This window comes from Vulpes vulpes, unplaced genomic scaffold (genome assembly GCF_048418805.1).
Source record: "Vulpes vulpes isolate BD-2025 unplaced genomic scaffold, VulVul3 u000000638, whole genome shotgun sequence".
NCBI lineage: Eukaryota > Metazoa > Chordata > Mammalia > Carnivora > Canidae > Vulpes > Vulpes vulpes.
This window is the reverse complement of record NW_027325821.1, coordinates 339,658-353,227: the sequence shown is the minus strand read 5'-3', so window position 1 is coordinate 353,227 and position 13,570 is coordinate 339,658. Positions and strand designations below refer to the sequence as shown.

General features: G+C 42.4%; 1 protein-coding gene across 2 annotated transcripts in view; it reads right to left on the bottom strand.

Moving 5' to 3' along the window:
• SHROOM4 (shroom family member 4) overlaps window positions 1-13,570 on the bottom strand; it is a 275,929-nt gene that overhangs the window by 21,120 nt on the left and 241,239 nt on the right. For both annotated transcript variants that reach the window (XM_025982378.2, XM_025982379.2), the window contains one exon: window positions 11,792-11,853. In XM_025982378.2, the coding sequence (XP_025838163.1) occupies window positions 11,792-11,853 (62 nt within the window). The remainder of the gene's footprint in view (window positions 1-11,791; window positions 11,854-13,570) is intronic.

Genomic DNA, 13,570 nt, shown 5'->3' with positions numbered 1-13,570 from the left:
TGGTATAGGCTGGGTCGTTGTGTGTGCTTCCACACAGCTGTTGAATATTATACTGTGCAAGGTGACAAGATCAAAGAGGAGCAAAAGTGATACAGCTCCTTCCTTCTGGGCAGTACAGCTGGAGAAAACGGGTGAATAGAAGGCTTCCAATGAAGTTGTCAGGCTCAAACAAAGGATAATGGCCTCTCTAGCATTCCTATTTTCCAAGGGCTCAAGCTGTCTGCATGCTTGGGTCTCTGCCTTGGGACCAAGTGGAGTGGAGTGAAGGACAGGGAGTTTTGTTAAGGGAAAAGGGCTATGGTTTCTTACTTCTAGTGTGTGTTAGGTACTGCTTCATGTACTTTCGTGTAGGTATTTCTATTAATGTTCACATCAACCCATCAAAGTCAGTGCCATTATTGCCAGTTGGCGGGTAAGAATGATAGGGGTAAATCAGGGGCACCTGAGTGGCTCAGTTGGTTAATCGTCTGCCTTCAGCTTAGGTCATGATTCTGGAGTCCTGGGATGGAGTCCCATATCGGGCTCCCTGCTCAGTGGGGCATCTGCTTCTCTCTCCCTCTGCTTCTCTTACTCTCTTACTCTCTCTTTCTCTTTCAAATAAATAAATAAACTCTTTTAGAAAAAAAGGGGGGGCAGTTAAATCATTTTCCTAACCAGTAAGAAGCAGCAATGTCCAGACTGGAACTTGCCTTATTCCAACTCCAAGGGACAATCTCCCTGGAGCAAGGACTCTTAGGGGGAAGCAAAATGTACTCGCACTGCAGTCATCCCCACATGCCCACGGAGACATTAGCTCTTTATGTGGAAGCACGAAAGCTAAGTGTAAGAAAGGGCTTTGTTGACACCAGCAAGGAGACTACATCTCAAAAACAAAAGCAAACTGCTTGCCAAGTCCTGGGCTGTTCCTCTCTTTTCCTCTTGGCACAGGTTATCTTTTTTCTGATGAACAGATTTTCCCCTTTTGTTAAAAAAATCCCCCCCCCCGCCTTTTGGCCTAATAGTGATCAAGAATGAAAACTAATATTTGCAGAGACTGAAAAATCTCCTCCTACCTCCTCCCCAGTCCTTCTGAAGTTTTCTTTTTTGGAAGTTTTGCTTTTAAACTCACCACAATAGCTTGGTATTCCAGGATCTCAGCAGCAAGGGTACACAGGGCCAGCCCCTCTCCCTTTTCCCTTTCCTCAGCAGCCAAAAGATAAGACTGCTCCAAGAGAAATAGCCACTCCCAGGTTTTTGCTGAAGGAAATATTTGCAAGATCCAGGAAGTGAGACACAAGGAGGCTTACACAGGGAGGGGAGGAAGGCCCAGAGGGATTGTTATTGCCACCCTTCTCTGCCCCTGGGCCCACAGAACTTCAGGTAAGGAACAATTAGTCTGGCAATTACAAATGCAAGTGGTAAGACTTGCACTGAACCTTCCACAGCCCCCAGGAGGCTGGTGCAAAGAGAACAGAGAAGTTTTTGCTTTCTTGTGGCTGTCCTGGAGCTAAAGCCTAGCTCCCCCCCTCCAATGGCCCCAACTTGGAATTTCCAAGAAGGTCTTCCTATTATTCCTCTGGATTTCACATGGTGCCATGGACATGGCAGTAAGGGGATGAGAGCAATCAGTCTTGTTTATGGAGAGTCCATCATGCATCAAGCATGGGGCTGGACAGTTCACAGACCCACTTTCATTTAGGTCTGCAATCTTCTGGCATGGGTATTCTCTTGGCCATGTTAGAAATGAAGCTCGGAGAGGTTAATTGACTGGGTGAACACAAAGGGAACAGTGGCCAAAAGTTACAGCTAAGGTCCATCTGACTTCAATGACCCCACTTTTGCCCACGCAACATGCTGCCTCTTTAGCATTCTGATAACCTTCTCAAGAGATTTAGTAAGAAAACATTTTAGGAGCAAACAATACATTGTCAGGGGACCTGAGGGGTCTGATACAAGAATAATTCAGCTGAGGATCAGGCTGGCCAAGCTTATTAAGGCTCTATTCCCTGATATCCAGAGGTAATGAAACTTTGGCATGCATAAGAATCACCCGGAGGGCTAATTAAAACACAGGTTGCAGGGGCCCATCCCCAGAATTTCTGATTTAGTAGGTCTGGGGCAAGGTGGGGAATTTTAATTTCTATCAATTTCCCGGATGATGATGGTACTGCTGATCTGGGATCACACTCTGGGATCTATTGCTCTAAACAGTCATTACCTACAAGGTTCCCAACTCATTGGGATATTTTAAAGAGGTATAAAGCCATTAAAAAAACTTCTCAAAACAAAATTCACTTAATTAACAAGTGACAACTAGGATAAAGATTTACAAAATAAAATAATGGGAATACTGGTCCAAAAGTTCTGGGAATCCTGATGTTATTCAAGGAAATTTGGTGCCCCACCATGGTTAAGCAACGGACAGGTCAGGGAAAGAGAGGACTTGTCTATTTGAGTCCTCATGTATACCTGATGTTAACGTACTGACTTTTAAAGATCTAGAATACAATAGGAAAGACTTAATACCAAAGTTATGAAGAACACAATTCTATCATGGACAGTTTAAAAGGCATTCTGGTTGCTCAATTATTCTCTGGGATGCATGTATGTAAGGCTTAAGATTTTAAACCTTTGGGAGTAACCCTAAAGATCCACAAAATGTAGTAACTGGTCATTTTGCAAAGGGTATGAATTTGACTTCCAAGGCATCATAGTACTGGTTTATAGGACAAGGCACCTAGCAAAGGCCTTGTCAACCACTTGGCACTGCCATTTCAACGTGGCTTGAGGGGTCTCTGATGTCAAGGTACACAGATGCAGTAACCATGGCAGAGAGAAAATGTGCTTCTTTATGAATAATGGCACTGAAGTGCAAACTATCTGCAAGATAGTGCTGGCAATAGAAGTGATGGAAAGGTCTTAAGAAAGTGATGCTTCTGAGCTAGACTGTACAATGTTTATGGTGGGAGTGGGAGATTCTGTGTTGCAGTGTTAGTGACAAATTTGGAAATTTGCAAAAGTCTGGTGACATACACTTTCAGAAATATCAAAGCTCTCAGACTTAAATATGCAGAAGGGCTGGTTGATAGAGAATTCTAGCAAACCAAATGCTAGATAACAGTGAGATCAAGCACGTCTGGTGAGTAAAACTGTCTATCATTAGTATGGGGATTTTTCCAAAGCCTTTGATCTTTAACTTCATAGGCCTAAATCAAACCAATAAATCTTCTTCTTTAGATTTTCTTTTTTATTATAAATTCCAGCAACTTGACATGTACCCCCCAAATACCATGTGTATTCAACCCCAGCTATTTATAGCTTACTAGCTGCCTTTCTGGATTTTCTTTGTGTGTGGCTACTATCAGATTCAACATGTGATTTAGGATTTAGCCTTTTTGGTTAATATTAATTAAAAATACTCATTTATTTGCAAGACCCAGTATTTGTATACCTGTCATTGTTAATAGCTATATTCTGTTCCATCATGATGATATATTTGATTGGTAAATCTTTTCCATGATTACAGATAGCACTACTATGAACATCTTTAAGAAAATACTATTTTCCTTGTTTTAAGGCTATTTCTTTGGGTGTCTGCTGGGTCAGTGGGTCTGAACAGTTTTCTAACTCTTGTTGCATACTTCCAGATTGTTCTCCAGGAAAATTGAACCAATTTATACTGCTCCCAGAAACGGTTTCCTCATAGCCTTGTCAAGATAGGGTTTTATGGTTTCTGTTTATCATTTCCATTAATTATTGATAGTTTAATAAGCAGGTTGTGATATGTAGAAGTTGTTTTTGTTTGCATTTCTTTAATTGCTAGTGAGACTGTACTTTTCCAGGCAGTGATTTCACTGCCTTGAGTTTCTCAAGTGTAAATTGCCTGCTTAGTTTCCTTGCCCTTTTATGAAGCTGAATCTGAAAGCTGACCTTCTATATCTATATCCATTCTTTATAGTTTTTGGACAGTCAGCTGTTATCAATGATGCTGACCACATTTTCCTCATTCTGTTGTTTAGCTTATTATATGTATTTTTAAGATTTTATTTATTTATTCATGAGAAACACACACACACACACACAGAGGCAGAGACACAGGCAGAGGGAGAAGCAGGCTCCATGCAGGCAGCATGACATAGGACTCAATCCCGGTCTCCAGGATCAGGCCCTGGGCTGAAGGTGGCGCTAAACTGCTGAGCCACCTAGGGCTGCCCTAGCTCATTATATTTTATTTTACAAAGTACTACCCAAAAAAACTTTTTGTATTTTTAAAATCATCCATCTTGTCTCTAATGATATCCTCCATTTAACAGAAACAAATTTATCTTCCATTCATAGTTGGAACAAATATGCTACTCCACTGTCTGCTTCCTGGAAGTTTCTATAGAGCATTGTATGTGCTATGGATCTAAGTTAACTATTTTCTAAATTGATACCTAAATTTCCAACATTTATTAAAGAAAGAGTGATTGCTTTCCCCAGTTCAGGGATGCTTCCAGTGTGCTCTATATTCTTGGAATAGCTTGAATCTATTCCTAGAAACTCTTTTTTTTAAAAAAAAATTCACTGTTTGCCTTTTTTCAACCCTCTCTCATATGGTTTTGATAATTGTCACTTTATGACAGGCTTTAGAATCTGATAGGTAAGTCTACCATCATTGACTTTTTAAATTAATGTATTCTTTGGTATTCTTGCCCACTTACTCTTCCAGATAAATTTCACTATGAATTTGACAAGTTCTATAAAGCATCCTGCAGTGACTAATTGGCAGTGCATCACATCTATACATTAACTTAGGGAGTGCTGTAATAATCACTGCTAGATTTACTCTCCTCAAACTGAAGCAGAGTATAGCTATGCATTTATTCAGGTCTTTATCTCTCCCGTTAGAGTTTTATAATTTTCCTGGAATAAGTTTTGTGACCCCAAGATTACATTAATGCTCAAGTATTTAAATTCCCTTTGTCACACTTTTGACAAACCCATGCCTCAGAAGACTGCATTCTTTGTAGGTGGCAATGTCTTCCTGAAAAGTGTACTCTTCCTAATACAATGAGATTCAATTGTGAATTATCCATTTTCTTTCACTCAATCAGCAAATAGGAAATGTGTACTGGATATTCCACACTCTGCTCATGATGTGGTTTGATAAAAGGAAGGAAGAGAGCCCTAGGCTAAGAACTGAAAAATTTGGGTCATAGTCTAGTTTTGTCACGTACTTGCTTTATAATTCTGGAAGCAAAGGGCTCTGGAGTCCGATGCCCCTTTGACCTTGGGCAAATGACTTTCATCTATCTATAAGTTCCCTCATCTGTGAAATTGGGTCAATAAATGGTAACTATCTCATGGGGTGATGATAAATAATAAATAATTCATGTGAAATGCTTATAGCAGTGCCTGACACATAATAAACACTTCATGAATGTTAGCTATTATACCTTTTGTTGTTGTTGTTCTTTATAACAGTATAGTACTACCTTCTCCTGAGTCTTGGCTTCCTTATCAGTGAAATGGGAAAAATAGGGCTTGACTGCAAATGGTTGTTGTAAGGATTGACTATGGCCACATATATAAAAGCGCTCTACACGTTCTAAAGCTCTGTGCCAAATGGAACATCAGAAAAGATCAGAGGAAGCAATCACAGGTACAGAAAACCAAGAGAGATAATCTAGAAAATACTTTCTTTTGGATTTTAAATGCATCATTTATGGATCTGCTTTTTCTCCTGCCAGATCTACTCACTGACGTTTTTCCCTCCTGCTAATATTATAATGCATTTGCAGTCTCTGCACACAAATCAAACAACAGTGGAGGGAGAAAACCAAAAGTGTAACTACCTGAAATTAAAATTCATCGCAGGCTTCCAGGCAAAGAGAGTGGCTCAAGAATATACGTTTGATTTTCCCACCTACACCTATCATTCCAATTGTGACAGAAATGACATAAGAAACATTAAAAATGTGTGTGGGGGTTGGAGGGGAAGGTGAACGGAAACTCCATCAAGATTTCGTCTCTTGGGGATCCCTGGGTGGCGCAGCGGTTTGGCGCCTGCCTTTGGCCCAGGGCGCGATCCTGGAGACCCGGGATCGAATCCCACATCAGGCTCCCGGTGCATGGAGCCTGCTTCTCCCTCCGCCTGTGTCTCTGCCTCTCTCTCTCTCTCTCTCTCTGTGACTATCATAAATAAATAAAAAATTAAAAAAAAAATTTAAGATTTCGTCTCTTAAATGTCATCTCTGCCCTTGACCTTCTTATCTTCCTGAGGTCATAAACTGTCATCCAGCTTCACCTCCAAATTCTTTTTTTTCTTTCCATTGACCTCTCTTTTCTGATTTTAAATTTAAACTGCTTTTCCAGATCTTGACCAAACCTGCACTTAAACCAGTGGTTCTCATAATTAGCTTGCATCGGAATTGCTTGGAGGGCTTGTTAAAACACAGCTTGAGAGCCCCAACCTGGGTTTCTGATTCAGTAGGTCTGAGTGGGGCCTCAGGATTTGCATCCCTAGCCAGTTCAGAGGCAATACCAAGGTTGCTGGTCCCAGGAGCACATTTTGAGGACCACCAGCTTAAACATTACTGCTCCCTCTAATTACCACCCCATTCCTCTTCTTCCTTTCCCTAGCCAACTTATTCTTTTGAGACATTTCTAAAATGTTCAGCTATGTTTTTAAAGTTCTTTTAAAATATTTTTCTTTTTTTAAAAGATTTAATTTATTTATTCATAAAAGACACACAGAGAGGGCCAGAGACATAGACAGAGGGAGAAGCAGGCTCCCTGCCAGGGAGCACAATGCGGGACTCAATCCCAGGATCCCGGGATCACGACCTAAGCCAAAGGCAGATGCTCAAACCCCTGAGCCACCCAGGTGCTCCTTAAAATATCTTTCTAATGACACAGTGTCACTACCACATAATCACTGTATTAAAATTAATGAAAGGAAATGAAAACCTTCCTACATTGGTAGTGGAAATGTGAAATGGTACAGCCACTTTGAAAAACAGGCTGTTTCTCAGAAAGTTAATAGAATTGCCATATGGCCCCCAGATTCCACTCCTTAAGTTTAGACCCAAGAGAACTGAAAACACGTCCACCCAGAAACTTGCACACGAATGGTCACAGCAGCATTATTCACAGTAGCTGAAAAGTGGAAACAACCTAAATGTCCACCAATAGATGAATGGATACATCAAAAGTGGTATGTCCATATAGTGAAATATTATTTGGCAAAGAAAAGGCATGAAGTACATTTCTTTCCTATGAATCCCCTTACAGACATCATGCCCTCTACTTTCTATGCCCACCACTGTACTAAGTTTGCTTTCCTGAAGATCACTTGTGGTTCTGAACTGTCAAAGCCAGTAGTGGTCCTCTTCTCATCTTTTGTCATGGTGCACTGGCCTGCCTCTTCTGCCATGCCAGCTGCTTGCCTCTTCAGCATATTTGCTGGTTCTTTTTCCTCATCTTACCCCCGTGGCTGCCTGATTGACAAGCCTCCTCTGAAGGATCCACTTGTCTTCCTCATTAACTTCAAAGTCAGCATGTCAAACATATCTGCACCGAGTTAGCTTCCTTTTCTCACCTGCCCCAGCCCTCTCAATTACTTTCTCTAGGTATCTTGGGGCTCGGAGTTACTTTTGACTTATTTCCTTTCTTTCCCAAATTCCAGTCACCAGTCCTCTCTCCTTTTTCCTCAAAAAAATTTTTTTTAATTTTTATTTATTTATGATAGTCACAGAGAGAGAGAGAGAGAGGCAGAGACATAGGCAGAGGGAGAAGCAGGCTCCATGCACCGGGAGCCTGATGTGGGTTTCGATCCCGGGTCTCCAGGATCGCGCCCTGGGCCAAAGGCAAGCGCCAAACCACTGCGCCACCCAGGGATCCCTCCTTTTTCCTCAAAAGGTGTCACTTTCTTGTAAGCAAGTCATCTGAACAGACAATTCAAAGGAGAAGCAATGCAAATATTAAGTAAACACATGAAAACATCTCAAATGAGAATAACCAAAGTGAGGCCAATTGAAACTGTACTACTGTTCCCACCTATTGCATTAGAAACATTTGCCACAGATGGCAAGATTTGGGGGAAGCTGGTATCCTTATATATTGTTAATGGCAGTGTAAAATGCCTCCTGGGAAAGAGTTTGGTGCAATCTATCAAAAACAGTAAGAATGTTTGTATGGTTTCCACTAGTGATCTCAACTCTGGATAATTGTTTTTAATGAGATAATTCAAAATGAGAAAAAGGTTAGAGCCTACTCAAAATTTTTCTGCAGCATTACTTTGTAATAGCAAGAAATTGGAAACAACCTAATCTCCAACAATTTGGGAATGATTAAGCAAATTATAGCACATTAAGCTGCTGAAATATGCAGCCATTAAAATTTATAACTATTGAGGAAGCCAGTACAGCAACATGAAAAATTGTTTACTAAGTAATGCTTGGTGGAGAAAAAAAAGAAGCAGGACACACAAAATCACATCTACATAGTTATTATAACTCTGCTCCCCCTGCAAATCTCTATACCTACAGATAAAAGCAGATAGGGAAATGAAAACAATGAGGGTGTTAGGGTGGTAGGAATAAGGCTACTTTTTCTTCTGGTTTTAATTTCCTGTAATATGGTTTTCACAATAAACAGTTTCTCCCCAAAATAGCACACGTATTTATCTGTCTTCGGCTTCATTCCTGCTGCACTTCCACCTTCCCAATCCAGGGCGTGTTCTTTCATGCCTGGATCACTGCCCCTGGCTGCTCTTCCTCCAACCTATTGAGGCTGCAGAATGCAGCCCAGGTGCCTCAAGTGCTGCATTTATCACATCACTTACCTGTTGGATAACTCTTCAATAGCTTCTGTATTTGTGATATTACATAGTTTTCAAGGCCTACCTATCCTGGTCCAATACCTCACTCTTCCCCCCTTTTCTCTACTGTTCCTGTGGCTGCTGCTCCCCCCTCCCTTATTATCATAACTACCATTTACTGAGGGTTTACTGTGCCAGGTTTTGTTCCAAATGCTTTATACATATTTGCTCATTTAATTCTAGCAACAATCACATGAGGTAGGTACTCTAACCCCACTTTACGAATAAGGAAACTGATGGGAGAGAGAGGGAAGAGGAGAGAGACAGAGAGACAGACATCCACTTACCCAGCTCACACAGCTAGAGAAATTAAGAAACTGGATTTGAATCTGGGCGGACTGATTCCAAGGCCAGAACTCTTAACCAGTGAAATTTCTTTTTCCAACCTACTCTGCTTAGTCCCTCTGGGCCTTTCCTCCTGTGGGTCCCAGTCTTCTGTTTTCTTACCCCCTAACAAACTTAAATAGAGAACAATTTATCATCTACTGGCCCCATACCACTTCCTAGATGCTTCTTGTTTAAACCATGCATTTGACACTTTTTCATCTCATGGCAACTCATCTGAGTAAGCAAGAGCTGCTTTAAATCCTGGTTCATCCCATTAGTAGCTGTGAGACTTTTGCTGAATTACTTTTAACTTTTCTGAACCTCATAGCCTTTATCTGAGTCTGTGGTTCTCAAAGGGTGATCTGGGGACCAGCTGCATCAGTATCACCTGGGGGAGCTTGTTAGAAATGCAAACTTTGAGCTTCACTCCAGTACCTCCCGAATCACACTCTCTGGCAGGGGTTGGGGTGGGGGGTGCTACGGGTAGGGGTGGGATCTATTTGTCTATGTTTTAACAAGCCCTCCAAGTGTTTCTAAAGCACATTCAAATTTGAAAACCACTGCCCTAGTGAGAATAATACCTACCTGACAGAGTTTGGGGGAATATAAAACATAACATAATATGTGTAACTTAGCTGGCAGCACATAGATTGTTTTGTAAGTGGTAATTTATTATTACTGCTACTTAACTTTGTGTGGGTTAGTCATCCTTGCTCACGCTGTGGGTGGACAGGCATTGTGCTTCTTGATGCTCTTTCTCTAATATTCCTGTTTGCCTGAAAAAGGCAGTACATACACTAGATTTTGAATAAAGCCCTCTTTATGTTACGAATGGCATAAGGAAAATACATTTATAGTACTGTACTCATTGAAAAAAATCCATGTATAAGGGGATCCACGCAATTCAAATGTGTCATTCAAGGGTCAGCTGTAAATTATTTGTTAAGTGCTTTGCATGGTGCCTAGAATAGAGCACCATGCTCAAGAAATGCTAGGTAGCATTATTATTTTTGTATCATTTCACCTATTCAATGGTGGAAGAGGCTGTTTCTTTGGTTGGTAAGCCAATGACACTCTCTTGAACAACTTTTCTGTGTCAGGTGCTGTGTTAGGCACAGAGGAGAAATCTAAAGCCAAGATATGGTCTTCTTTCTCAGAGGTCTTAGTCTAATATGGGAAATTCAGACCCACTGGATTGAGATGATCTCTCCAAGGACATGGTACAAGTCAGCCCATAGTGAGGAATCAGACCAGCCATAGAGTCCCATAGTATCCCTACCCAGACCTCAGACTTCTGAGACATGACGCTAAGGGATCCTTTTGAAAGGTTTCCTTAGGGATCCTAATTGATGCAGTTATAAGGGAGGAAAGCATAAACTTTGGGACCAGACAAACCTGGGTCCCAGTCCTGGCTCCATTGCTAAGTAGTTATGTGATGTCAGCTACATTATATAATCTCCCTGGACCTCATCTGTAACATAAGTAATAAAATGAACTGTTGTGGAGAATACATGAGATTATGAGTTAAACAGGATCCAGCCCAGTGACTGACACTTAGTAGACTTTTCATAAATGTTGGGTTCTTCCCTTTTTTTTCATAGCCAACCAGAAAACTGATAGGTTTCTCAGACTTTGGAGTCAAAAGAAAGCCAAAATTATTTCTGACTTTACTACCAAATCACAGGGGATAATGCAGGCCCCAGGAAAGAACCCTGGGCTCTTTGGGAGTCAGGAGAGCCAGATTCTAGTCCTCTCCTTCAGTGAGAGTTAAAGAATCAATATACTTTAGGAGTATCTTGTATAATTTGGCCTGGAGAAGAACTGGCTAAAAGAACATATCAAGGAATTTTACAGAAGAGAAGGTTCTGCCAGGCTGATGGAAAGCAACACAGATAAGGTAACTGTGCACTCCTTATAGACACTATGGAAGGTGGGCTCATCTCTTGGGAGCATGAGTGCCAGGTTCCCCACATTACAGAAGCAGAATCTATACTCTTTTTTTTCTTTAAAGGCTTTGCCCAAGAAAGTCTTCTCCCTCTAGTCGAGGCCATATGTGCCATTTACAAAAATGTCCCTACCTTCTTCCAGGAGTTTTAATCTATCATTAGCACTATCTGCCCCTGTACTTTCATGTGCAGACCCTACGTTCTCAGTAAGCCCTCTGAAAAGAACCATGGCTAAGCCCAAGAAACGAGTGCCTCAAACAACTGAGGCAAAGGCACAGCAGTACTGGATGGTACTCCTCTCTGTCCTCTCCAATTGCCCAATGGCTGCTGGGAGAGCAGGCCTCATTTATGCCTTCTCGTCTATATTTCAGCATGATCTGCTCCCACACATCCTTGCGCTGGGGCAGGTATGCCCCAGGCTTCTGAGCTGATGGGCACAACGTCCCACAATGCTGCCCAACTACTCCCTATTCCAAAATGTCCTAGTGATCAGTTTGGTCTGTAGTACAGCTGCCTGGGGGGGGGGGCAGGCTAGATTACATCTATGGCATCAAGTTCTTGGTTCGGATAGCAGGCCAGGCTCCTCAAAGAAACCTGAGTGAACAAAAGATCTTAGCAATTTCCATAGAAACCTCAGAGACACCAACTCGCCCCAATTCCCTGAGTGATCACTTACCTCCCTGACTGGCTGGTCTTCCTGTTTCCTGTTATTGGTTTCCATTTGTCCCCAGGAAATTCCTGCAAGGCAAAATTCTGATAAGTGAGGGAGCTCTGAGCAGACAGGTATCCAGATGGCCTCAAAAATGTGAAGAGGTCAGGAGCCTGTCTTTGGGCAGATCCCTCAGTTGGTTTCTTCTACTCTCCCATACCAGGCTAGAGAAATATGCACTTGGAGGGCTGCCTTCCTGTCAGGAGGCCCAGTGAACTGCTGGGGGCATGCAGAGACTATGAGAGCACTCAGGGACCTGGATCGTGTGCTCTAGAAACTCTGCGTTTCCCTCTCTTTCTCTGCTCCCCTCCAAAACCACCTTATAAACCAGTTTAGCACATTTGCTGTTTGCTCTGGCTCTCATGAAGGAGGTCTTTTTGTTTGTTCTGCTGGGTGAACCTGCTCATTCCTCTTCTAACATAGAAAGCATCTTCTTGTAAGCCCTGGTGCTTGAGAGGGCTTGGAGGCCCGAGGCTCCCACTGCAACCTTCTCCGAGGGTGAGGCAGAAGGAGAGCATGCATACGCACATACCAGCACACCCCTGTATTGCAGGAGCCCTTCGTCCTCCTTCCAGATCTGCTGGCAGGGGCTGAGGTGAGCTCATCTCTGGGGAACATGAGTGCCAGGTGCCACATTCCCCACACTACCAGAGTACACCCTCCACCCTGGGCATTTTTTCCTTAAGGGCTTTGCCCAAGCAACCCTTTTCCCTGTAGTTCAAGCCACATGTGCCATTTGTAAAAATGTCCCTTCCTTCCTATACTAGCTCCAAACCTGATGCAGATTTGCCTCTGACAAGTTCCCTGATTTTGCATCCAGAAATCTACCTAGCAACTCAAAGCTTAGCTCAACAGGGATGCACAGTTTTTCCTAAACCTCACCAATCTTCCAAATTCCCTCTTTCTCCAATGCTATTAATATTGGTCCTATTCAAAATTTGATTACCTTTGCCCCAGTAAAAACAAAACAAAAAACCTTTTTACTCCCTTTTGGGAGTAAGGTACTTGGTGTCAGTCATACTGGCCAAGACACTTATTAGTTGTGTTATTTGAGGGAAGTTATTTCACCTCTCTGAACCTCAGCTTCCTATCTGGCAAATAAGGACTAGGCTATGAAGCTTTGCTGGCTTCCCAGGAGTGAGAACAAAATTGGAGGTGCATAGAGGATGCCTAGCACAGCACTCAGCATGTAGGAGGTTGTAGATGTCAGGAGCCATGGACAAGATGAAGTTTTACAGCTTTCCCAAGGCCTAAGCGGTCCCTGCCTGTACCTCTCATGTTAGAGCAGCTCTGACCACTTGTTAGACTTCAGATCCTGCCTCTACACCCTTGTGAGATGTCCCTGCCCTCAAAGACACTATTACTCATTCAGCCACAGTGGGAGCCAGGATTTCCTGTCCATGCCCTATGGAAAGTGCTCAGTAAATAGCAGCGGCCAAACCAAAGTCCTGTCCCAATTCGCAGCCTCCTTCTCAGCTCCCCAGTAGATCACCTTACTTTTTTCCCTTGAGCCACTTAGGTTGCTATTGATTGCCTCCACTCTTTGAACGAATGAGGCAGTTCAACCTATGGCTTGTTGCAGACAGAGGATTGACTGCCACCCTGGTAGAAGTTATATAGCCAGAAGGCATCTTGTCATACTGGAGAGGGCTTGGGATTTTTAATCCACTTATGGAGAGGCAGCCCAGCATAGCTGGGAGCTTGGCCTTGGAAGCTAGATGACACAGATTCAAATCCCACACCTGC